At 35.6% G+C, this 25340-nt stretch overlaps 1 protein-coding gene across 1 annotated transcript in view; it reads left to right on the top strand.

Annotated features, from left to right (window-relative positions):
• Nucleotides 1–25340, top strand: part of LOC109677642 (E3 ubiquitin-protein ligase UHRF2-like) — a 98250-nt gene that overhangs the window by 27290 nt on the left and 45620 nt on the right. The window contains 5 exon segments of the mRNA XM_074052186.1: nucleotides 10116–10334; nucleotides 16879–16988; nucleotides 17794–17980; nucleotides 20869–20992; nucleotides 21217–21324. Coding sequence (XP_073908287.1) covers nucleotides 10116–10334; nucleotides 16879–16988; nucleotides 17794–17980; nucleotides 20869–20992; nucleotides 21217–21324 — 748 coding nt within the window.

Below are 25340 nucleotides of genomic sequence, written 5' to 3'. Positions count from 1 at the left end.
CGATTTCTCTGTTATGCAGTATTTACCCATATTAAGTTTGCATAGAAAGTAATGTTCATAATGTGCTTATGGGAAATTTATTAAATTCTTGAGTAGGGAAAATGGTAGTTGAATATTCTGAGGTCTAGTTATGGTTTTCCTTTTTAAGTTGGGCTCTTAAATATAGCAGTCAGTCCTTTTAACTTTCTGAAGTTAAACTAGGGTTGAACTATGTCTCAAATTCTCCTGATTGTAAAATGCTTCTCTTTGAAATGGTGTCATTAGCTGAAGCAGCTCAGTCTCTGTTCAAGCCTGGAACTCTCCAATCTTCCTACCTCAGCCTCCCAAGTGCTAAAATTAAAGATGTGTACCACTGTGCCCTGCCCTCTAGAGAAATATTGACAGAAGGTTCTCAGTCATATGGTCCATGTTTAATTCTTAGGGCACAGTTACCATATTACTCACTACACATTGTGTTTAACTTCTTCTACCAAGGATTTAACGTGTGTACCTTTAGTCAGTCCTGTAGGCCAATTAAAGAGGTAAATTTAAGAAAACTATTTTATTATTGGCCTGCTTTTTTTTATTGCTTTAAATTTAGTGTCTAATATAGAGGTCTTAATTTATAAATTTTATCTGATTTCTAAGAGGAAAACTAGAAAACATCTGATAATTTGAACAAGGTAGTATGTATGTAAAAGAGGAAAATTCTCATGAGAGTTAATATATTTCTGTATTATATCTGAAGAATGCATAATTGTAAGTAGGCAAAGTTGCCTTTTTTAAATGTGGGAAAATGACTGCTAAGTCTTTTCATAGTGATGCCCAAATTATAGTAGCTTAATCTAGTAATTCTGTTAAAATAACCCATGTGTCTAATAGTGCACAAATGCTTTACTGGATTTTCTCATGTAATTCTTACTTTAAAACTCAGTGAAGTACTGTTTTATGTGTGAAGTGGGAATAACTGAGGTTTAGAGAGGTTAAGCATCCTGCCCAGTATTAGTAGGTGGTAGATTTGGATTCAGAAAAAGCACGTTTGCAACCAGAACTGCCTCTCGTTTTGGGAGAAGCATGCTTATAAAGAGGTATTATCTATACCTGTTTATAATACCTTATATTAACAGTGTCTGTTGTATATAGGGTTGTTCACATAACTTTAAATTTTTTTCTGTGTTAATCTCTAGTTAGGATGTTTTTGCAGAACAAATACCATAAACCAGAGGTTCTTTACTTATGCATTTTTCTGTAGGGAAGACCAACAATTTATTAGTATTTGAAAAGTTTTTTTTTAACTAAATGTGTTAAACTGTTGCTTTTATTACAGTGTCAAAGTTTTACTGTAGGATTGAGATAAAATGGAAATGTCAAAGTAATGGTTACTTTGGGGATAACTTACACTGGGATGTAATTAAGAGCTCATACAGCAAATGTTATAGAGAAGCTTGGGCTTCTCCTGTTTTGTTTTCCTTGATGGTGGGATGGCTTGAGTGAAGCCAGTTGATTAGGATATTTACCTGTTAACTAAATTTTCATAGAATAAAACCCCATCAGTTTGTAAGGATTTAGCTTAATTGAGGTGTTTTATAATAATAGCTATCATTAGATTTGTACTCAGTAGATGTAACATAGTTTTGCAGTCCTTAGTTCAGAAATTAAATATAAGCACTTGCTTAGTTGAAGACCCTTGGTCTTCCTAACCTAAATTCCAAGTCCATTGTTCATATTATGGAGTCTAGGGGAGCAAAAAGGTCAATAATACTATTAGTGATGATATGCAGAATATTTGTTTTATGCTTTCAAGTGGTCACTTTTTATGTTGTTAGTAGATGAGAATACTGTTAGTGGATGTAGAGTAAATGTTATTTTCTGTTGTTTCTTAAATAATAATCATTTAGGTAGATAGCCTGTGATTGATTGGTGGTAGGCCTCCTAGGGATAAGAGTGATAAGAATTATGGAGATTATTATTAGTTTTTTATATCATGTATGAAGCAGTCATAATGTTGTGTTAGAATTTAAGTTAAATATTGTAACTATAATATGGATTAATAGATTCAGAGTTATTACTGATGGATTGTACATGATGATAGCTATTCATCCTGTATGGGCAATTGATGAATAGGCTAAACTCCATCATAAGTGAGTCTAGTTAAGTCCTCTTATACCACTTTCTAGGATAGATTACACTTAGGTTGATTGGTGTTGAGATTTAAAATAGAATTGATGTGCATTAAATTCTATCATGTAATGGGATTATTCCTGATGTAAGTGGGATTCCTTGTATTCTGGTATTCAAAAGTGGAATGGGGCTTGTTGTAACTTTATAAGCACTGCTAGGGTTATTATAAGTGATACTTAAGAGTAATGGTTATTAATAGTCCATTATCCTGAATGAAGCATATTTGTGATAATAGCAATTATTAGAATTACTGATGCTGTTGTTTGTATTGAAAAATATTTAATGACAACTTCTGTAGAGTGGGGGTTTTCTTTGTAATTAGGATGGGAGTAGTATGCTTATTTCTAAATCTCCTCAAATTAATAATCATTGTGAACTAAGTATTATGAATATAGTACCTGAGAGGAGATTCGCTAGGTTAATGGTGGTTAGTTAGTAAGGAAAGGATATCAAACAGTATTTTCAGGGTATGGGCCCTCCACCCTATTTAGCTGACCTTGTGGAATATGGCATCTTAAGTAGCATGAATTTTTTTTTTCTTTTTGTGGTACTGGGGTTTGAACTCAGGGCCTCACACTTGCTAGGCAGGTGCTCTACCACTTGAGCCACTCCGCTAGTCCTTTATTATGATGGTTTTTTTGAGATAGGAACTCATGAACTATTTGCCTGGGCTGACTTTTGACCTTGATCCTCCTGATCTTTGCCTCCCAAGAGCTAGGATTGTAGGGGTGAGCCACTGTCACTCTATAGCATGAAGATTCCTATAATTCTAGAAATAAGAGGGGTTGTGTATGTCATACCTCGATTACATTAAAACTATGAAAGTAACTTTTTATCAGACATAATTATTATGTTTGAGGAGGGATACTTGATATAATAATGGGTATAGAGATGTGTCATATGCATAGGACTTGTGTTTAGGATATAGTTTTTATAATAAATGTATAAATTGGCCATACTGAAATCAGGGGTAGGAAACTTGGAGTTCATAGGAATGAAGCAGTCAAACAGAGGGTTTTGATAGTAAAATTAGTTGTATGGCATGTGGGGATTATGAAATGCTCTTAAAAGGATTATTGTTAAAGCATTTATCATATGAATTATGAAGAACAGAATGAATGGGCCTGAGGTATATTTGACACTAAAGTCTGAGACACATCTGATTCTTCTTCTATAAAGTATTAGTCAGTTTCTGCTAGTATTGAAATAAGTCATATCATTCATTGCTAGTGATTATGATGGTCTTACATAATCATATGTGTGCTGAAGTGGAAATAAGTGCTGATGGAGTAAAAGATCCATTTGTTAATAAAAGTAGAATAATAGCTAGGATTACTTTATATGTTATTGTTTGTATTGTGGCCCAAAGTATTCTTATCAATGCCTATTTTGAATTTGATGCTTATCTTTTTTTTCTCTCTCTCTTTTCTTTTTTTTGGTGGGACTGAGGTTCAAACTCAGGACTCCACACTTGCAAAGCAGGTGCTCTACCACTTGAGCCACACCTCTAGTCCTGATGCTTATCTTTAGCAGGGAATAAGCAGCAAGTTTAGATTTAACCAGGATGAATAGAATTCTCATGTTTATATTGATTAGGGGTTGAGGTACTGGTAGTGGAATCATATAGCAAGTGTGGGGGATAATGCAGGTGCAACAGTTAACTAAAAGAATGAAGGGGTCCTGGGATGCTGCTTAAGGGGTAGAATGCCTGCCTAGAAAGCAGCAGGCCCTGAATTCAAGCCCCAGTGCCACCAAAAAAAAAAAAGTTTAAAAAAAGCAGTGGATGATGGTGGTGGTCATAGCAATTCTTTGATGAATAATTTTATTGCATTAGGATTGGGTTATAACAGGCAAAGTATAAAAATATTGTTAAGGAGGAATTGAATGAGGGTTTACCCATTGCTCCCAGTGTTCTGTAGATTTTGTTTTTGTTGTTTGTTTGGTTTGGTTTGGTGGTGGTTTGTTTTGTTTTTGGAGTGTGGGGATTGAACCCAGGGTCTCTCCCTTGCTAATCAGGTGCTCTCAAGTGGAGCTCAGGCTCCACTTGAGCTATGCCTCCAGCCCTTTTGTCTCTTTTTTTTTTCTCTTTTCTATTTTGTGTTTATTTGTTTTGTGGTATTAGGGTTTGAACTTAAGGCCTTCAGCTGGCTAGGCAAGTGCTTTGCCACTTAGGCCATGACTCAGCTCTTTTGTTTTGTTTTGCTTTTTTGATAAGGTCTCACTAACATTGCTGGGGTTGGCCTCCAAGTCCCAATCCTTTTGCTTCTGCCTCCTGAGTAGCTGGGATTACAGGCATGTACCACCACTTTTTAAAGATTTTTGAGTCTATTCTCCTGTAGTATAGGCTGAGTAGTCTTAATTATGGCTATTACAAATAGAAGTCAGTGAGCCAATTGTGAATAAAATCAAGTGGTATTTTTAGATGGAAGTAACTTTTCTATAAAGTAATAAAACTGATTGTCTTGAGTGTATTGATGTCGTGATCTATTTCCAAAGAAATCCCAAAAGTGTTCTGAGTGATATTAAATGAAATGATTTCTGGATTTTGATGGGAGAGTAGAATTTTCTTGATGTTGATGTCATGTTGATTTTGAGTGTTGGGAGCTAGAACGAAGAGTTTAATCTCAGAAACCTGGTGCAGTGACCAGTGTACCATGTTGCTTTTTGTTTGTTACCGATGTGCTTACTAAAGACTTCAAATATTTCCTTTAACCTTCTATGACTTGCAGGGTTCCAAATAGATGATAATCAAAAGGAGAATGGAAGAAGTTAGACATACACGTGACCTTACCATTGCTCTTACGTGTGTTATAAGATCACTTAGTACTTAGAAGAATGACTTTGCAGATATCAATTGATTTTGACTTTTCAAATTGATGCATCATCCTTTTACATTAGTGTTTCTCAGTGATGGTCAGAAACACTGCAGATTTACCCAGGTAAGGTGTTTAGGATGCAGATTCCTGAGGGGATCCCTCCCTGCCACTACCTTAGGTGGGCCTTGGGTAGGGCCCAGGAATCTGTTTTTCAAATAGGTATACCAGGGGCCTAATAAGTATATAGAGCAGTGATTCGCTTACAGGCTATATAGTTTAGGTACTAGATTGAGAATTTGGTTTGAATTTTAGGTCTTCATTGCTAAGGTTTTCGTTATTAAAGAATCTTTCAACCTTAATTTCCTCCTGTAAATATCTACTTGGTATTTGTTTTTTATAACTTTGAAAAATACCTAGCAATAAAATCAAACTGCTGATTTTACTTAATAATTAATGTTATTTTGATAAGTATTCTTAGGTAATACTTGGGAGTATCCTATTTTTTGACATTGGTGTTTTTAACCTAATTTTATTGTATCCATTATTATCAAAACAGATATTCACCATTTTTCTATGTTCAAAAATGAGATTTATTTCCATGTAATATGTAACACCTCAGAGCAAGCAGTTTTAAGTAAGTTATTCACAATTGTATGTAAGATCTAAATTCAAGGTGTGAAACTTCATAATGTTATCTTTTTGAGTAAGAAATGCTTTCTTTTTTGCATATGGTATGACATTAAATATTTTGTGAACTGGAACTTGCCTGCAGATGAATGGTGTCCTTATTTACCTTAAGCCCTGTTTTAGAAGTTGTTCAAGTTTCCACTCTCCCAAAATGTTTCATACAGTCAGTACAGTCAGTTCTCCTCAGTGCAAATGCTGGAAAACATCAGCTACTTGGACTAATTTGAGGTAGCTTCACCTTTACATTAAATTGCATGGGAAAGAGAATGTTTTGTTAGTAGCTGTCTATACTTGAATAATCTTTCTCTTGAGTACAGCTGCTTACAGGTTTTCGTTCTTGATTTTAAGAACACCAGAAACTTAATAAAACATTTTTCTTACTAGCTTTGCATGGAATTCTGTGTTCCCACCTTCTGTGGTTTAAATATGGTTTGTGTGTATCATGGAAAGGTTTCATGTGTTGGAACCCTTGTCTTCAATGTACATGGAATACAAAACTCTGAAGGAAATTAATTAAAGTGTTCTCACTACTTAGCTATGAATATTGTCTAGTCACTATGTTTTAAAAACATTACATGATATAGTTTATATAATATGCTAAAGAGCAAGAAAGTTTGTAAACCCTTTTTAAAATTATGGAGCCTAGAGTCAGATGGTCAGTTTGAAATATGTCTAAGTTTTTTAACTTCAGTGCTTTATCTGCAATATTAGGATAAAATGGCTCCTACTTCTGTTATAAGGGTTGTTGTAATTTTCTTTTAAGTGTTAGTAATCATAAGGAAGAAGATTTGGAGGCAAGTGAACTGGATATGGGATACGGGTAGAGTAGCAGTTAAAAAATACAGTATAAGCATGTTATTTAAAAATACAGATTTAATTAAGAAATAGCAAGGAATTGAAAGTGGTTGTCTCTGGGGAGCAGAAGTAAGGGGCACAGTGGACTTGGAGCAGGAGGCTGCTCATCTTTATTATGAGCCTTGGGTACTAACCTTTCGAATTTTGTATTGATAATGGGACAAAAAGAATTTGGAGCAATCCTTTGGTGTTTAGCTAGTTTTTGGATTTTAACTTGCAGCATTTTTATTTTGTTTTTATTATAGAAAGTTTTAGACACATGCAGAAGTTGAGAAAACAATATAATGAATCCATCACTTAACTTCAACCATTATCAACTCATGGCCAATTTTGTATTATTTGTACCAGCATCTCTGACCATCACTGGATTATGCTGAAGAGAATCTCAGACCTTACATCATTTGTCATAAATGGCCTTATATATATATATATATAAAAAATGTGACTATAGTGACCTTGGTGGGTATGCTGCTTGACTCTCCCTTCAAAAAATTATTTGACCAGCTGTAAGGAGTTGACTTAGCTAATAACATTAAAAAATAGCACTTTTGAGATCTGAAGTATTTGAGCCATGGTTTATATTCTTTCCTGGTGTCTCTCATACAGACTAAGTGTGACAAGACTTATAGGGCCTGGCAATTTCTGCCCCATTGTGGGACTCTGTGGTTAATCTCCACAACTGAGCTCAATATTGGGTTGGCCAAAACTTGTACCACAGAGGTGTACCACATTCTGGGACACTTTTTGCCAGACACTCCTTCCTTTCTGTTCAACACAACTGACCAGAATCATGGTCTAAGGGCCCTATTGCGTAGTTCTGGTTCTTCTCCTATCTTTCATAGGTGTTACCTTCATCTTAACTTCTGCTTCCCCATCCAACTGACAAAATAGGTAAAAGGATTCTTTTTAAAGAATTTGCAGAAAAGAGTTGACATTAGATCTGAGGATATTATTCTTCAAAAGGTCTGCTTAGTTAGTTGGCCTTTGATTGATGTTTGGGAACTTAGATTTTAGGACTGTTTTCATGATGGTTTATGTGAACATCTGCTTTTGGGAGCTGGACTTTTGGTATATGCTAGGCATATGTGAGTACCTATGTGACTAGCCCCTAATAACTGAGAATTTTGCTGAGCTATCCTGGTAACCATATTTTGTATGTTATCACAAGTTGTGATTGGAGGAAATGTCTTAGTGGGACAGGACTTTAGAGCTTGTGTTTAGTTTCCTCTAGTCACTTTTGATTTTGGTCCTTTGCCTTTGATTTTTGATTTTCCCTTTGGCTATAGTAAACGGTAGCAATAGTTATAGCTATCTGCCATGGTGTAAGAAGTCCTGTGAGTTCTAATGAATCATTTTACCTGGGGATGGTTTTAGGAACCCGGATACATAAAGCATAATAACAAATCCTATAAAGTCCCATGATTCTTATTATCAAGTAAGTAGTCAATGTTCAGAGTTCCTTGATTGTCTCTTTAAAAATACACCTAGAGGAGCTGGTGCATGCCTGTAATTCCAGCACTTGAGAGGCAGAGGCAGAAGGTCAGTCTGGGCTACATAGCGAGTTCACCCGCAGGGAATCCCTGTCTTAAACAAAAACACATACACCCAATATAAATAAAGGAACCATAAAACTTTGTTCATGTTCTCTATTTCCATTCTGAGTATCTAATTTTTGACAAATTTTGGAAAATGGAGACATTTTTGCTATTGAAGCATGCTTTTTAACTATGTCATTTTAAAACTGTACAGAATAATTACAATGTCACGATGTCAAAACGTAACTTTCACATTACAGCTGAAAAAGAATTACATCTAAAATAGTTTTCTGTCTCACATGGCCTTAAGAATATTGAGGCTGAAGTTGAATTCACAACTTTATCATTAGAAAAGGTTTAAAATCTGTTTTAACCTCTTCATTTTGTAGGTTGAGAAAAATGTTGGCTGCTTTTTTGACCAAGTCATGAAACAATAATTGTCTATAAATTGGTTTTTAAACACCAAATGTTGGCCTGGAGACTTCTAGGTTTGACCATTAAAGTAGGATTGAAATAGAGGAAGAAGAGTAGAACCATGAACACGACTTTATATTTGTCAACTAGAATTATTTCTATTTAATAGTGACAAAATACTAATAACTGATACTTACTTTACCCGGTACTGTTTTAAGCACTTCAAAACTCTTCCAGTTTTAGCTCTTAATACCACTATATGAGGGCTAGTTACCATTAGGTAAGAATTACAGATGAGAAATAGTCGCAGAGGTTTAATAACTTTTCCAAGGATACACAGTAAATCAGGAATCTAAACCTAGGCAGGCTGAAAACAGGATGTATTTTGTGTGAAGACACAAGGATAATAAAGAGGTTCAAAATCTGGTCGTGTGAGATGAAGGAACTTCACTAAAAACAATGTTTTGATTAGAGAAGATGTTTGAAGGTGTCAGGGACATTTAGATTGCCAAATATTAGGTCTGTCGTAGAGCACATATATAGATACCTTCATGGATGGAACTCAATAAATTCTTAAAGTTTATCTTTGATCCACTATTGGGTATCTTCTCTTCCCTATATCAGAACTGTATGAAGACAGAATGGCTTTCCTTAAGGTTAAAAATGTCCCCAGTGCTTACTGTTTGAGCAGAGGCTGATTGTTTGGAAGCTTTGTTAAAGGAAATTAAGACACTGATGGGTTAAGTGGATCAAATAGTCTCTGAGGCCCTCTGCCTGTCTTGAAATTTCCCCCTTCCCAAATTAACAAAAACTTAGCTACTTGATTAAATTGGGTAATTTAAAATCCCATACAGGATTCATATCTATTTATTCTAAATGAGTTAAGTGTATTGTGAGAGTTCTAGGGTTGCATAGTCCTCATTTGATTTGGAAGAACCAAAACTAGCTACTGGTGCGGCTTTCCAGCTTCAAGCCCATTTTCATTTTGAGCAGTGCACTCTCGTTGATCAAGAGTTTTCTCCCCTTGGTTCTTGTCTTGTTAAATGCTATCATACTAGGGTATAATATTTAACTATTCTCATGTTCCTGTTGAACGGGAGGTTTTCAAACTTGAACATACGTTTGAATCACTGACAGCATTTGTAAAAGTAGATTACTGGACTTCATTTCTAGAGTTTCTGACTCAGGCCCAAAGTGGAGCCTTCGAATGTACATTTCTAGTACATCTCCAGATGGTGCTGGTATGTGCCCTGGCTTCAAACTCACAGTCCTCCTCCTGCCTCCACCTCCTGAGTAGCTAGGATTACAGGTATGTGTCATCATAGCCAGCCGGTGGTTGGTCTTTGAACACAGAATGTACACTTTTCCTGCCATTCTGTAAACCACAAAGAGAGTCACATCTCCAAGGTCTAGTGGGGGTGGGGAGAGGGTTCATGTTCACACTTACAGTAACCAACCCGTTACTATCATGGTACAGGTAAGAATCCAACATGATCCACATCTCTATTTAAGGACCTTGAAATCTCTTTTACTTTTTCTCCCAAATTACCAGCTCTGAAAATTAGATTTTTCTATATGTTGCATATAATTTTAGTCATCTTTGGCATTGATTATAAGCTGTGTTGTGTCATCCTTTCTCTTTCCTCAGATACCCAGAAAGTGGTACACTAGAAATGAATGTGAAGGATCTTCGACCACGAGCTAGAACTATTTTGAAATGGAATGAACTAAATGTCAGTGATACACTAATGGTTAATTTCAATGAAGAAAATCCAGGAAAAAGAGGATTTTCGTATGATGCAGAAATTACCACATTGAAGACAATCTCAAGGACCAAAAAAGAACTTCGTGTGAAAATTTTCCTGGGGTAGGATTCTCTTCACTGACTTTAGTTATTGAATTCAGGAATAAAATTTTTAGATATAAAACACATGTTTCTGATTTAAAAAGATGGAGTTTATGAAAGAAGGAAAGTTTCATATTCTGGAAGAATATTTTTACAAATTTTATTAAGAATGGCTTAAATCTTTGTTTTCTGTAGGGTTAGAAATGTTTGGGAGAATCTTGGTAATATCTGAGTATCTTAGAGAAATCCTTACATTTATCACAGGAATGTTAAAGATGAAACAAAGTAATACACAAATCTTCATTCTCCTTCTCACTCTAGAGATGATCTGCTCTCACTCTTTTGAAAGAATGTTCCTTTCCTAATAAACTTCACTAGCATTTTCACTAATATGTATACATAATAATATAAATAATGGTATATATTGCATATAATATATATGATAACATATATATACACACACAGAAAATCATTTTAGTAGCTATGTTGATATAAGAGCAGCAGCAATAGCAATAGCTATCTGTAACTTAATGAAGAGAATTCAAAATGCAAAAAGTCATCTGAAATACCAAATCACTCACATGTTTATCTTGCTAGTTCTTTAAGAAATTCTCTTAGGTGATAAAAGCACTAGACATTGTTTCACAGTTAGCTCTTATACCTGGCAAATTATTACCACCTGTCTGCTTCTTCTGAATAGTTTATTGGCTGAATAATCACTAATTTACAATTTTTAAAAGATAATCTCTTAAACTTTCTCTTTATTATAAATAATGTTTAAATGATCTTCTATATGCATTTCATGCATTTCTGTAGCTCAATTACAGACTTCAAACAACTTAAAATTCTGATATGGATACAAACCATGAAGTAAAAGAGAAAGCAACTAAATAAATTGACTGTAGAGAGCCTTGTAATGTGCTTGAGTGCAGGAAACATAAAACAGCACGTGCATGCAATAGGACCTAACAATACTCACTGTGCTAGAAAGTTTTCCCAAGTGATCATGAGGTAGAGTGGAGTACTGTGACTTTGGAGATTAGAACTAAGACTGGGTGGATATAATGGATAGGCAAATACTGGCTCATTATGTGGTAGCTATCCTAATAGTAAAACACTATCCTGCAAATTTTTGTGTTCCCCATCATTTGAGTTTTTACTAGAAGTATTAGGAACACAAGAGCCAAAAAAGAAGCTAGTGTGGTTTGAGGATGGAAAGTTTTTTCATGATTAACAATTTTTCCCTAAAACAAAAGCACTGAAAGCTGTAGAATAGTAAGGAGTAGCAGGAGAAAGGGTAAGGAAGAGTAATAGAGGGGTTAGACTGATTAAGGTACAATATATTTACTGGTGAAATACCATAGTGAAACTCATCCTTTGAACAATGAATATACACCCAAATAATGAAGGACAGGAATGTAAAACAGGTCCTGTTAGAGGGTAGGTAATGGTGGTAGTGAGAAATGGAAAGGATAAAGGAAGGTGAATATAGTCGATATATTTTATATACTTCTATGAAGAGCAAACATTGAAACCTGTTGAAGTCATTTTAAGTAGGGTGGAGTGGGGTGAAGGAGAATAATGGTGGGGTTGAACTTAACCTAGGTACAATGTAAGCATATATGAAAATGTCACAATGAAACCCCCTGTACAAATAATACATGCTAAATAAAAAGTGTTTAAAAATAATCCCTTTTCAAGGGGACCAGGTACTAGAGAAAAGGTTAGATCAAAAAGAATTAACCTAGAAGGTAACACCCATGCACAGGAAATCAATGTGAGTCAATGCCCTGTATAGCTATCTTTATCTCAACCAGCAAAACCCCTTGTTCCTTCCTATTATTGCTTATACTCTCTCTACAACAAAATTAGAAATAAGGGCAAAATAGTTTCTGCTGGGTATTGAGGGGGGGAGCAGGAGGGGGTGGAGTGGGTGGTAAGATAGGGGGTGGGGGCAGGGGGGAGAAATAAACCAAGCCTTGTATGCACATATGAATAATAAAAGAAAAATGAAAAAATAAAAATAATCCCTTTTCAATGGCTAAAGTTAAAATTAAAAAAAAGTCCTGTCACAATAAAGAATGGATATATAATTAGGGCTAAGGTGTAAGCGCATTCTGTTGCTGGTAGTTTAGGGTTGTTATGAAAAGTGCTGCCATGACATTCTTGTAGCTGTGCCCTGTCACATTTGTGCATTAGTTATTCCAGGATTCATCATGTCTAGAGTGAAATTTCTAGTTACAAAACCTGTGCATCTATAGCTTTAGTCAATAGGACCAAACATTTAAGTGATTGTACCAGGTTAAACTTCTGCAACAGTGCAAGAGTTCCCATTGTGCTGCACTCACATTCACACTTAATTTGTCAGATGTGGGTTTCTGCTAATCAAGTGAGTCTGTAATAAAATCGTATCTGTTTTTGTCCTTGATTTGCATTTCCCTAACTAGAGGAGTTGAGAAAATTTTTGTGTTTAATTGACAAGTTGTGAGAACCAAGTTCCAAACTTTGGTGCCTTTTTGTTGCTGTTATTTTTTGTTGTTATTTGGGTAGTCTATCTTGGTTTTTAGGAATTCTAATTATGGAGACTAGCATTTCAGTCATCTGTGGCAAAAGTATCTTTTCTATCTCTGGCCTATCTTTTCTCTGTAGGATGTTTGTATAGTAGTTTTCTTTATATTAATGTAGATAAGGTTTGGAAAGTTGAAGTAACTTTTTGTCCTTTCATGTGTACTTTCTCTGTCTGGCTTAAGAAATTTCCAGAGATCATAAACATACTCTTACTATCTAGGCCATTCTATTTTATTCTGTAGGTGGGTCTTACATGTTCTTAGTGTCTTGTGTGTACTGACATATAGGAATATAAGTAATCTTTAATCTTAGATGGGGTAGCTTTAGAAGGTTTATTTTAATTTACATGTAGATTGTTTTGAAATATGTACTATTATATCATCCTTCAATTAATTTTGTTTTGTCTGTTTTGATTTCTTCCTCTTCTCCCTATTTACCAGCTGAGTTCTTTAGTGCATTGTTGAAAAGAGGTAGTGATAGGTATATTATTTCTTTTCCTGCTGTAAGAGAATTTTCAAAATTTCATTAGTAACTGCAGTGTTTGATACAGACGTTTTGTATATTTGCTTTCCTAGATTTGGTTTGTCAGTATTTTCTATAGCATTGTGTTAGTAAAACTTGAGTATAACTTTTCCTATCTACTTGTCCTGAATGACATATTCTTTTCCTATTTTATGGTAGTGTTTTATGTTTGGTAAACTCCTTGGCAAAGTCCTATAGGGCTGTTTTCTTTATGGGATAGTTTTGTGATGATTGATTCAGTTTCTATAATGATCATATGACTTCATTTTTTCCCCCCATTTCTTGACCTAGAGTTAAATTTTCTGGTAATTTGTCTGCTATATCTATATTTTAAGGTATTTGTTAGCCACATCTTTTTTAATGCATACAATGTCTATTGTGCTATTTCTTTTTCTTTCTGAATTTAGTTTGTGACTTTTTGGTCATTCTCACCAGAGGTTTATTAGTTTTGTTAGACTTTTGGAAAGAATTAATCTTCAGCTAAATTTAATCTTTTCCTGTATTGAAGGTGCAGAGGAAGAAACAAATAGAGGACATGAGATTTAATCTGTCCTGGAGCGTTAATAAGGGAACTTGAAATTTCTTCCTGCTTGTTTCTAATTCTTTTTTCTTTTTGAGCGGGATGGTAGTATTGGGGTTTGAACTTGGAGCCTTGTACTTGGTAGGCAAGCACTCTGCCACTCCATCCACACCCCCAGCCCTTTGGCTTTAGATTATTTATTACCATCTGCCATGGAGTTAAAAATTGAGAAGAAACTAATAAGTAGAATCCAAATTGAGTAGGACAAAGAAAATAGAGACAAGGAAAACAGGGTTCACTTACAGCAGGGTAAGAGAGTAGACTTCAGAAAATAAATTTCCATAGCTTCTTTTTTTTTAAGAGACAGGGTCTTACTTTGTATCCCAGGCCATCCTGGAACTCATGATCCTTCTGCCTCAATCTCGAGAGTGCTGGGATTTCAGGCACGTACTGCCATGCCCAGCTTAAAAATCACTTTTGAGGTATAGCTTGCATACAGTAACATACTCCACCCTTTGTGTGCAGGGATTACCACACCCACAGATTTAGCCAACCTCAGATCAAAAATATTAAAAAATAGTTCATCTGTACTGATAAGTAGACCATTTTTCTTGTCATTGTTCCCTAATCAGTGCAGATAACAACTATTCACTTAACATGTAAATGATATTAAACATTGTAAGTCATCTAAAGAAGATATATAGGAGAATGTTTCATAGGTTGTATGCAAATAAAAACTTCAAAGTTTTTTATTTTATATAGGATATCTGCGCATCTGTGGATTCTGCTATTAGAGGGGATATCCTAGGACCAATCCTCTGTAGATACTAAACTATGACTATATTTATTTTAAGTGTATATTTCTGTGAACATGAAGAAATAGATGTATCAGTGCCACCATTGTGTTCAAGAACATTTTCATCATCCCAGAGTTCCCATGGGCTCCATTATAGTCATTACCACAATCCTCATTGGCTCCACTGACCCTACTTTCTATCTCTTATAAGCCAGAGTTTTGAATTCTTCACCAAAAAAAAAAAAAAGAAGAAGAAGAAATAGGGTTAGGTACTCCAGATCAGGAACAGAAAATTTACAAGATGAACCTGAGACATCTTGTCATATAAATAACAAGGAAATCTGCAAATACTGCTAAATTTTTTCAGAAGGATTTGGGAGTAAACTAGAAGCTCCCATTAGCCACAAATGAGACAGTTTGAATATTGAGAAGGAAAATAGCTATAGTAGATTGAAACAAAAGAAGTTCTTTAAATCTACAAGTTCATAGCAATACAAAAATGTACTAGTCACTTATAGAAGATGTTGGAAAACTATTCTTTTAAAAAATGCCAAAGAAGCATTTTACCTACCTGTGATAAAAGCTATACCACTGGGTCACCAAGTAATTGAAAGATGTTTTACTTTAAAGCATCTCATAGTTTTTTCCCCAGCAAATGCTAGAACTAGAATTACCAGTGTTTTCTAGGATCCAGTGCATTAAGAAATCCAAGCATTGAGCATTAGTGGCTACTGTCATGACAGGAAAATAAATAATTAAATAGATGCTCCCTGATGGAAATAGACCTATGAAATAGTCTTGGAAGAAATTGAACCTAAATGTAATTAAGTGCCTTCAATGCAAGGGTTACAGTCCTCTCACCTTCCCTGTGAAGAGCCAGAGAGTAAATAGTTTGGCTTTTGGGGGCCATAATAGCATTAAACCAGCCACAGATAATATACAATCAAGTTGCCCACAGCTAGATTCCAGTAAAAGTTTATTTACAAAAACAGGCAGTGAACCAAGATTTCTCTGCTTTTACTTCAGCTCCAATTGTCAATTTATAGGAAGTACAAAAACAGTTTAAATTATACTTTGGGAATGCAAGTAGCAAAATCCAGACTGTGAGAAAATCTATTGGACAAATGGTTATGGCACTTTAAGAAACTGCAAGGAAGTAAAGATGGTGTGAGAATTTATAGATTGTAGGCTTTTAAAAATACAGACATAATTATACCATATGTTTAGGGAGGTAGACAGGTGATGAGGCTCAAGAAAATTAAGATAACTAATAACTCTTGAGAGGTTATAAAGAAATTGTCAGTTGGGAAGGAGGCATGGTCAAGGACTTCTAGGTAATTGACAGTTCTATCTTCTGTCACGGCTAGTGATTTACAGGGAGATATACACCTTCAAACTGGTTAAGATATACATTTGTCTATGTACAAATGTCCATTCTACGTTTGTTACATTTGACATTAAAAATTTTAAAAGAAAGGGTAAAGGGTAGAAAATGTCTTCCAAGCAAAGAATGCTAACCAAAAAGAAGTAGCCTTGATGTTGATGTAGAATGCATTATTAAGATAAAAAGCAGTACTTCATAAAATGATTTAGGATTCTTAAATTTGTTTATACCTAATAATATATCTTCAGAAATACAAAACAAAAGTTAACAAATTAAAAAGAAAAATGTACAACCCCACCATCATAATAGGAAACTTTGAAGAAACATGCAAATAAGCATAAATTAAAATCCTGACAAATATGGCTTCCTATTTGGAAGACTTTTTAAAAAAAGAGGCCATCTTTTTGCTCAGAAATTCACTGTGTTTATTGTAAATAAGTCTTTCATTTTAATGGACAGGATAGCATAGTTTTTAAATTTGCAAGACAGATTCTCTAAGAGAATTAGAGATTCCAGTTTCTCTAAGTAATGAAGTCCTGAATTTCTTTTTCCTTGATACTACCCTAAAGTTACACCTAACTTTAAGTGCTAACTAATCATAATTGTACTTTTCCTACTATTAGAAACAATAGTTCAGAATAATTGGCATTGCTATAATCTCAATTTGTAAATGGGCAAAATACAATGAGTTTCCAAACTGACTTCTAATCATTATTATTTGTACAAGGTTTAGATTTTCTTGGTAGAAGTTAACCTTTCTTCCTATTTTAAACAGGGGTTCTGAAGGAACATTAAATGACTGCAGGGTAATATTTGTAGATGAAATCTTCAAGGTCGAGAAGCCTGGAGCCCATCCTATTTCATTTGCAGATGGAAAGTTTTTAAGTATGGATTTTTCTTTTGAGCATAGACTGCATGTGTTGTATGTGAGGGAAATTGTTTTTACTGATATCTGAATAACTTGGGAGGAGTATAAAATTGTACACCATACAAATTTGTTTTAAAGGTACCAGAGTAGGAAGAGGGAATACCTTCTAATAGGTTTTTCTGAGTATTGTCAAGTGGCCTTTCAAATGTTTATTAATTGGCATCTTCACCAACAATGGCTAGTTTCTCTATATCTTTATCAATACGGAACATATATCTAATCTAAGAATTAATGCCCAGAGTATTAGCTTGAATCTCTTTAGATAGAATTAAGGATCTATCTAAGTTCTTGTTCTGAGTTTCTCATACTTTTTATGGTTCGTCAAGCCATTGATATTTCAGTAATTTTTTTCAAAGGCACATATAAGCTACAAGAAATACTGAACTAGCCCACTTATTAACTGTTCAAGAAATTATGTTTCCCTTGAAATTCTAAGGTATTCTATGATGCTCCAGTGAGTTCTCTACACTGCCCTTGAGTATGCACCATTTAGGAAATTATGTGAGATAATGTTTGCTGGTTATTCCATTTTTCACTGGCATATGCCTTGGCCCTATTCCTAAAACTCTGATTTAGTAAGTCTAGGGTGGGACTCAGCAATTATTCTTTAAGTCTCATACTTAATTATTCCTTTTAGTTCCTTTTTGTTGTTGTTTAAAAAAAAAAGCTATATGGTGTTTCCAAAAATTTTTTTTGTAAGAAAAGATTTAAGATGCAAGATTTATTTTAACATAAGACTTGCTGTAATTTTGTTCTTAATAGGAAAAAATGACCCTGAATGTGACCTGTGTGGTGGAGATCCAGATAAGAAATGCCATACATGCTCTTGTCATAAATACGGTGAGAAACAGGAACCCAACATGCAGCTTCTGTGTGATGAGTGTAATATGGCTTATCATATTTACTGCCTGAATCCACCTTTGGATGAAGTTCCAGAAGAAGAATACTGGTAGGGTCACCCAAATTTTGTTGTAGTTGTTGTTATTTTATAAAGAATCAAATGTGACATATGTATTTGAACTACCAAAAGTAGATTTCTAAAGATACATAGTGTACGGTTGCATGCTTAAATGTTATAGCCAATGGTTTCTTGGCATTAATATCTTTATTCAATTACATAAAAAATTCTTAGTGACTTCTGGATTCTAGCTTCATCTTTTAAGGCCTATAGTCCCTTCTCCAATATAGAGCCTGAATTCTGAATGTTACTCCTTTGCTTCACAGGCTTTATGTTGCCTTAAAGAACCCTGCATAATACTATTTAATTGCTTCTCTAGCTATTGCTCTCTTTTTTTGGTGGTGGTGGGGAATGGTACTGGGATTTGAACTCATGGCCTCACTTGCCAGTCAGGTACTCGACCACTTGAACCACACCTCTAGCCCTTTTTGCTTTTTTGAATAAGGTCTCATGCTTTTTGTGCAGGGTCAGCCTGGACCGCCATCCTCCTATTTATACATCTCACGGAGCTGGGGGAGCTGGGGGAGCTGGGGGAGCTGGGGTCACAGACACGTACCACGTGCTCAGCTTGTTGGTTGAGATGGCAGTATTCCTAACTTTTTGCCTTAAATAACTCTTACTCTTTCTTTTCTGGATTTTCACACCTGACTCATTTTCTTCTTAGAAGCATTTTCCTCTTATGCATAGGTTGAAAATGACATTCACCCTTCAGCTTTTCACTTAAATATCATTTCTTCCGATAAGCCTTTATGATGGCCCTTCTCTCCCAACCAACTATGTGTTAGATGCTCCTCTTATGTTCTAAAATAGTGCTTAATAATTACTAAGTATTTAATACATACTAGACTCTGACAAAATGCTTTATATGGAATATTGTATCTAGTTCTATGAAGTTGATAAGTAGAACAAAGCTCCAAGGTCAAGTGTACTTGCCAAGATCTAAACTTCCACATGTAGTGATTGCTACAGAGGACAAAAAAAAAGTGGTTACAAAAGAAACTGGGCAAATGTGCCCGAAGTTATAGTGAACTTTTAATACCATATTAAGGGTTTTTAAAACTATGGGCACATTATACTACCATTAAAGGTTTTTAATTACAAGGTATGATAGTCAAAAATACTGATGGCACAAATGGGTAGCTGGTACCAATGTGAAACACCTCTGTCTTACAAAGATAGAAGAGGAAGGAGGAAGGGATATAGTTTCTTCCTGTCACTTCCTACCACTAACTTGCATGAATTTTGCCACCACTGGGTAACTACCTTTCCTCTGAAGTCTCATAGTTTTCTTCTCGCTTGTTTTAGGGGAGGTTATATTCCTGTTTCTCTAAAAGGCAATGTTGTCCACTTAATGGAAGGGATTTTAATTTATTGTATTTAGTGCTTTCTCAAACATAATTTTCTCAGCCTCACGAAGTGATTTATGTGTGTGTTTTCTCTTCTATATTGCCAAATAAGATATCTCATAATTAGTCAAGATTGACTGACAGATACGTGTCTTCTTTGCTCTAAAGCCCATCTGGAATAGATAATTATGAAATGGAAAATATAGACAAATATAAGACTAATTGAGCAGTGGCCTTTAGATCTTTGTTAGAATACTCTCTTAAGTTCCCAGTTCTCTGTGACACAAGTAGCCGCATCTCATTCTATAGACATATACCTTGGTTTCTGAAAAAGATTTAAGGAACTAGTCAGAGTGGCTTGTGCCTGTAATTCCAGCTGTTCGGGAGGCAGAGTCCAGGAGAATAGCTGTTTGAGGCCAGCCTGGGCACAAAGTTAGCCACACCACATTTCAACAAATAAGCTGGATGTGGTGATGCACTCCTGTGATCCAAACTACGTAGGAGGCTGTAGGTAGGAGGATGACCCGTAGCAGGCAAAAAAACTCCATGAGGCCTATCTGAAAAGTAAAGCATAAAAGAGCTGGTTTTATGGCTCAAGTGGCAGAGCACCAGCCTAGCAAGCTTGAAATCCTGAGCTCAAAATCCAGTAGTGCACCCTCATCCTCCAGAAAAAATTAAGACAACTTACGAGAAAGAACAGACAAGTACAGGAAATGAGCTACAGGTAAGGTTCCTATAAACAAACATCCTTGGTATTCTATATACTTGTTATAATAGTCTTTATTTTTGTTTGTTTATTATTAATTACTGTACTGGGGGTACACTGTGACATTTATAGAATTTCTTACATCATAGTTAAATTCATTCCCTCCATCACTCTCTTTTATATCCCCTCCCCTCATTCCTGGAATAGTTTTAATAGGTCTTATTTTTCCATTTTCATACATGAGTACATAATATTTTTACCATATCCACTCTTCTGCACTCTTTCCTTAAAACCTCCTCCCTCCCACTGGTATTCCCCCACCACAGGACCTGTTTTGCCTTCCTGTTCTCTATTTTTTTGGGGGAAAAAAAAGACAATTTTGTTTGTGTAAGATATCTATACGTAGTTTCATTGTGACATGTGTATTTCTTGAGAATTCTAAAAACCAACATCAGATGTGAAGATGTATCTATTGTACAGTTAAATATTTGATCTGGAAGCATCAATTCTTTCTGCTTTAGTTTTAATGATAAGAATTTCAAGTGAATAATTTCTATTCTCTTATCTCAGATAAGATAAGAGTTTGTGGTTCCATTTGAATCTCATAGTTTTGTCTGGCTTTTGAACTGAACATGAGGATTTATACTAAAATCTTTAAATTCTCTAAAGGAATGACAATTTTTTTTACAGCTGGCCTAATCATGCAAATGTTTTGAAAAGTTTAATCCTTCAGTGTCAACTTAAGATCTGTAAATAACCTAATCTAGACAGGCCATTATTCTATTACTGTTACAGGCTTTAATGTATTGTCAAATTTGCTTTTAAAGGTATTTTCTTTGCTGTAAAACTGATTCCAGTGAGGTTGTAAAGGCTGGTGAAAAACTCAAGATGAGCAAAAAGAAAGCAAAGATGCCATCATCTAGTACTGAAAGCCCAAGAGACTGGGGCAGGGTAAAGAAGCAGCTTCTGTTTTTTCCTTAGTAGAATTTATAGTATAGAATATTTCCATACTGTAGTAATGGTGTAAAAGATTAAACAATGTTTGTTGATAACAGTGATGCTTAAATTATATCATTAGCTGGGTTTCTACTTCATTTACATCTTATAGGAATTAAAGTTTTTCATTAAGATTTAACATAAATGATTTCTCAAACACCTTATTTTATGATTTACAGGGAATGGCTTGTGTTGGTTGAACGAAAGAATGTACTATTGTTCCTTCTAAGCATTATGGACCTATTCCTGGTATTCCTGTTGGATCGACTTGGAGATTTAGAGTTCAAGTAAGTTTTTATTTACTTATTTAAGAACTTTTGTTTGTTGGATTTTTCAGACACGGTCTCATTACAGAGCCCAAAATGGCCTTGAACTCAATCCTCCTGCCTCAGCCTGTTGAGTGCTTAGATTATAGGTGTGTACTTCCACACCTAGCTCTCAGGCATGTTTTTAAATTGGCTTAGTTGAAAGGGTAAAATTTGGTATAATTAAAATTGAAGCAATGTTAACATCTATTGGTTATAAATCAACTTTCCTAATAGCACGTGGCTTTCAGTTATTAGAATGAAAGTGTTTCTTTGGGGTAAGTATATTTTTCCCCAGAGGTAAACACACAGGAAACATACATCACAAAATTAGGCATCAGCTGTCCTTATTATCACTCTGTTTAACTGTTCTGTTACAGTTACAGTGTTAACATTATTGTTGAGCTTTGTAAACAATTTTTCTTTAGAAAAATTAATATTTAAATATTAAATTTTTTTCTTTAATTCATGTGGTAAATTCTCATTTAATGTCATTGGGTTCTAGACTTCGTCATGTGCTTTCTTTGAGGCTGATTCTGAATGCTGATGTACTGGGCAGAAGGAAGTGCCAGCTAATTGAGGAATAAAATATTTTACTTTTTCCCCTTGAAGACTGCTTTGTTGTATATATTCCTAATTTCTTCTTTAGAAAGTTAATTTTATCATGGAAAACTTAATACAAAAGGAAAATAATCTCTTGAGTAGAGCATTTTCTAATTAGAGATATCTAGGATTATGGACTTTAAGAGAGGCTTTAATTTTTATACTGATGGCCCTGGTACATACACTTGATAGAATATTAAAATAATGTAGCACATGTATATAACTTCAAAAATTAAGTAGTATTTGATTTGTATTTTTAAAACCCACCCTACTTTTCATCCCCTTTTTCTGTTTTGCAGAGATAAAATTTTAATTATTTCATCTAGATTTACTTTCTTAATTCTAAATAACATGTTTATATGGCCTCCTTTCCTTTGTATTTCACTTTTTTTTTTTTTTTTTTTTTTGCAGTACCATGGCTTGAATTCAGGGCCTACATCTTGAGCCACTCCACCAGCCCTTTTTGTTTTAGGTATTTTCGAGATAGGGTCTTTTGAACTTTTTTGCCCGGGCTGGCTTCAAACCGTGATCCTCCTGATCTCTACGTCCTTAGTAGCCAGGATTGCAGGCGTGACCCACTGGCATCCTGGCTAATACTTTACTTTTTTTAACTTCCTTCTATGGAATATGAACATTTAGTACTTTATGTCCTCTCATCTTTGCAATAGTTGTGTCATATTTTGGCTAAATTGGTATTCAATGTTTACATTTCTATGACTTTGGATCTAAATGTATAATAAAACACTGCAAATATTTTCATTTACTAAATACTTTTGCATGCTTATTGCCTCGTTCCGAGACTTTAAAAACCCCTTCAATGTGGACTAAAATGACTGTGAGGTTGTTAACCTGAGCAGCTTATAGGATGAGTTTACCACTTAAGAAATGGAAAAGAGATGAAAGATAAGATTTATTTTTACTAGGGTTGGTGAGGTGAGGAAATCAGGTGATCACGTCTGTTGCTCGTATTTTCAAGGCCTAGTCTTTTCTGGGTTCTGTTTTCCTTCCGGTTTCTTGTTGACTTCTAAAGTGCCTTCTACTCCCAACGTCACTGTATAAGTTTGAATTTCACCTTCTTTTACTGTAACAATTATGTGGCAAACTGAATTATAATATCTTTCTGAGGGAGTTTGAAGTACACAAAGAAGGAACATTTGTTTCAGTGAGGCACAATTGAAGACGAGGAAAAGCATTAGGCCCCTGAAGGTGGACTAGCAGTTTAGAAATGGATAACATGTTCGTGTGACATTGAGTTGTTTTGGCTCAAGCACAGAGGCTCCATGAAAGAGGAGCTGGAGACAAAGCTTGGAAAATAGATAGGACCCAAATTGAGACAGGTAATTTGGCCTTGTTACTATGGTACCATTTAGCATATTTTTTAAAGCAGTTGAAAGTCAAACACGATTATTCCTTTCTTTTTATTTTTCCTTTCAATACTTTGGCTTGAACTCAGGGCTTGTGCTTACTAGGCAGGCACTCTACCAGCCATCTCCCCATCCCAGTTTTGCTTTACTTATTTTGGAACTAGGGTCTCATGTTTTTATGCTAGGGTCAATCTGGACCACAATCCTCCTGTTTACACTTTCCTTGTAGCTGGGCTAACAGGCATTTGCCACCACACCAGCTTTTTTTTTTTTTTTTTTTAATTGGTTGAGATTGGAGTCTCACCAACTTTTTCTCCCAGCTGACTTCGAACTTCAATTCTCCCAAGTCACTAGGATTATAGGCCTGAACCACCACACCTGGCAAACACAGAATTACTCTTGAAATGTTGGAGATTGATCCCAAAGTCTCATGGGTGATAGGTAAGTGCTCTATCACTGACCTGTATCTTCAGATCCTGGACTAGTGCCTCCACATAGTTTTAGCTATTTCAAGAGAAATAAGCTAGTCTTACTGTGTTTAATTTACAAGTTAATCTTTACCATATTTATGTATGGATAGGAAAAACAATATAAATAGAATTCAGTATTATCCATATGTTGCAGGTCAGTGTCGAGATTTCTTGCCTTCAGAGACTACACAGTCACTAGGTGATGTCACCCTGACCTCTAAGAGAGAACATATACACATAGTCCTTAGGGGTTATCACAATGACTATGTATGTGTTTCCATATGTGTCACAGATAATCAGTAGGGGATGTCACAGTAACTTACACAGTCACAAATACAGTCACTAAATGATGTCATAATGACCTCTCACAAAGAAGACACACAGTCACTGGGTGATGTCATATGACCTCACAGAGAATCCAAATATTCACTAGTGGATATCAGAGTGATATCTCACAGAGACCACACACACTGTCACAATGGATGTCACAGTGATCTCCCGCAGAGACCAAACAGGCACTTGGAGATAGCACATTTGTCTTCCACAGGGACCACACAGAGTCACTAGAGGATATCACAGTGACCTCCCAGAGACACCACACACACACTCATTAGAGGATGTCAAGGTTAATCTCCTCACAGACTACCACCAGTCATTAAAGGGTGTAAAATGATCATCTACAAAGACTATACATACTGTCACTAGGGATAGTCACACAGAGAGCAAACAGTCACAAAGGGATGGCACAGTGACCATCCACAAAGACCAGACACACAGCCACTGCTTGATTACACAGTGACCTCACACAGAGACCATACACCCAGTAACTACTGAAAGACACATTGACCTTCCACAGAGACCACAAACCCAGTGACTAGAGGATGTCACAGTGACCTCTCACAAAGACCACAGTAGTTCCTAGGGGAAGTCACAGTGACCTGCCACAAAGACCACCCAGTCATTAGGGGATGTCATGTGACTGCTCAGAGACACCGCACACCTAGTCACAAGAGGATGGGAGAGGGATTTCCTACAGAGAAATCACCTAGTCACCTGGCTATACCACAGTTTCCTCCAACAGAGACCATACACACACAGTCACTAGGGGATATCACAAGGACATCCAACAGAGGGACCACACACAGTGCATAGGGGATTTCACAATGACCTCCCACACAATCACTAGGTGATATCACAGGGACCTCTCACATACTCCACACAAAAGTATCTAAGGGATGTTACAGTGACCTTGAACAGAGACCACACACAGTCATTAGGGAATGTTATAACAAACTCCCACAGGGACCACACCACCACTAGTGGATGTCACAGTGATATCCAAAGAGATCATACAAAGTCACTAGGAGATGCCACAATCACCTCCCACAGAGAACACACACATAATCACTCTGGGATGGCAAAGTGATTTCCCACAAGGAACACAGATACTACTGACCTCACACAGATACCACAGCCACTAAGAGTAGTCACTAAGAGTAGACACCACAGTCACTAAGGGATGTCACATTGACCTCTCACAGAGACCACACACAGTTACTAG

The sequence above is a fragment of the Castor canadensis genome, chromosome 13 (genome assembly GCF_047511655.1).
Source record: "Castor canadensis chromosome 13, mCasCan1.hap1v2, whole genome shotgun sequence".
Lineage (NCBI taxonomy): Eukaryota > Metazoa > Chordata > Mammalia > Rodentia > Castoridae > Castor > Castor canadensis.
The sequence above is the reverse complement of the archived record's forward strand: the minus strand, read 5'-3'. Positions and strand labels throughout refer to the sequence as shown.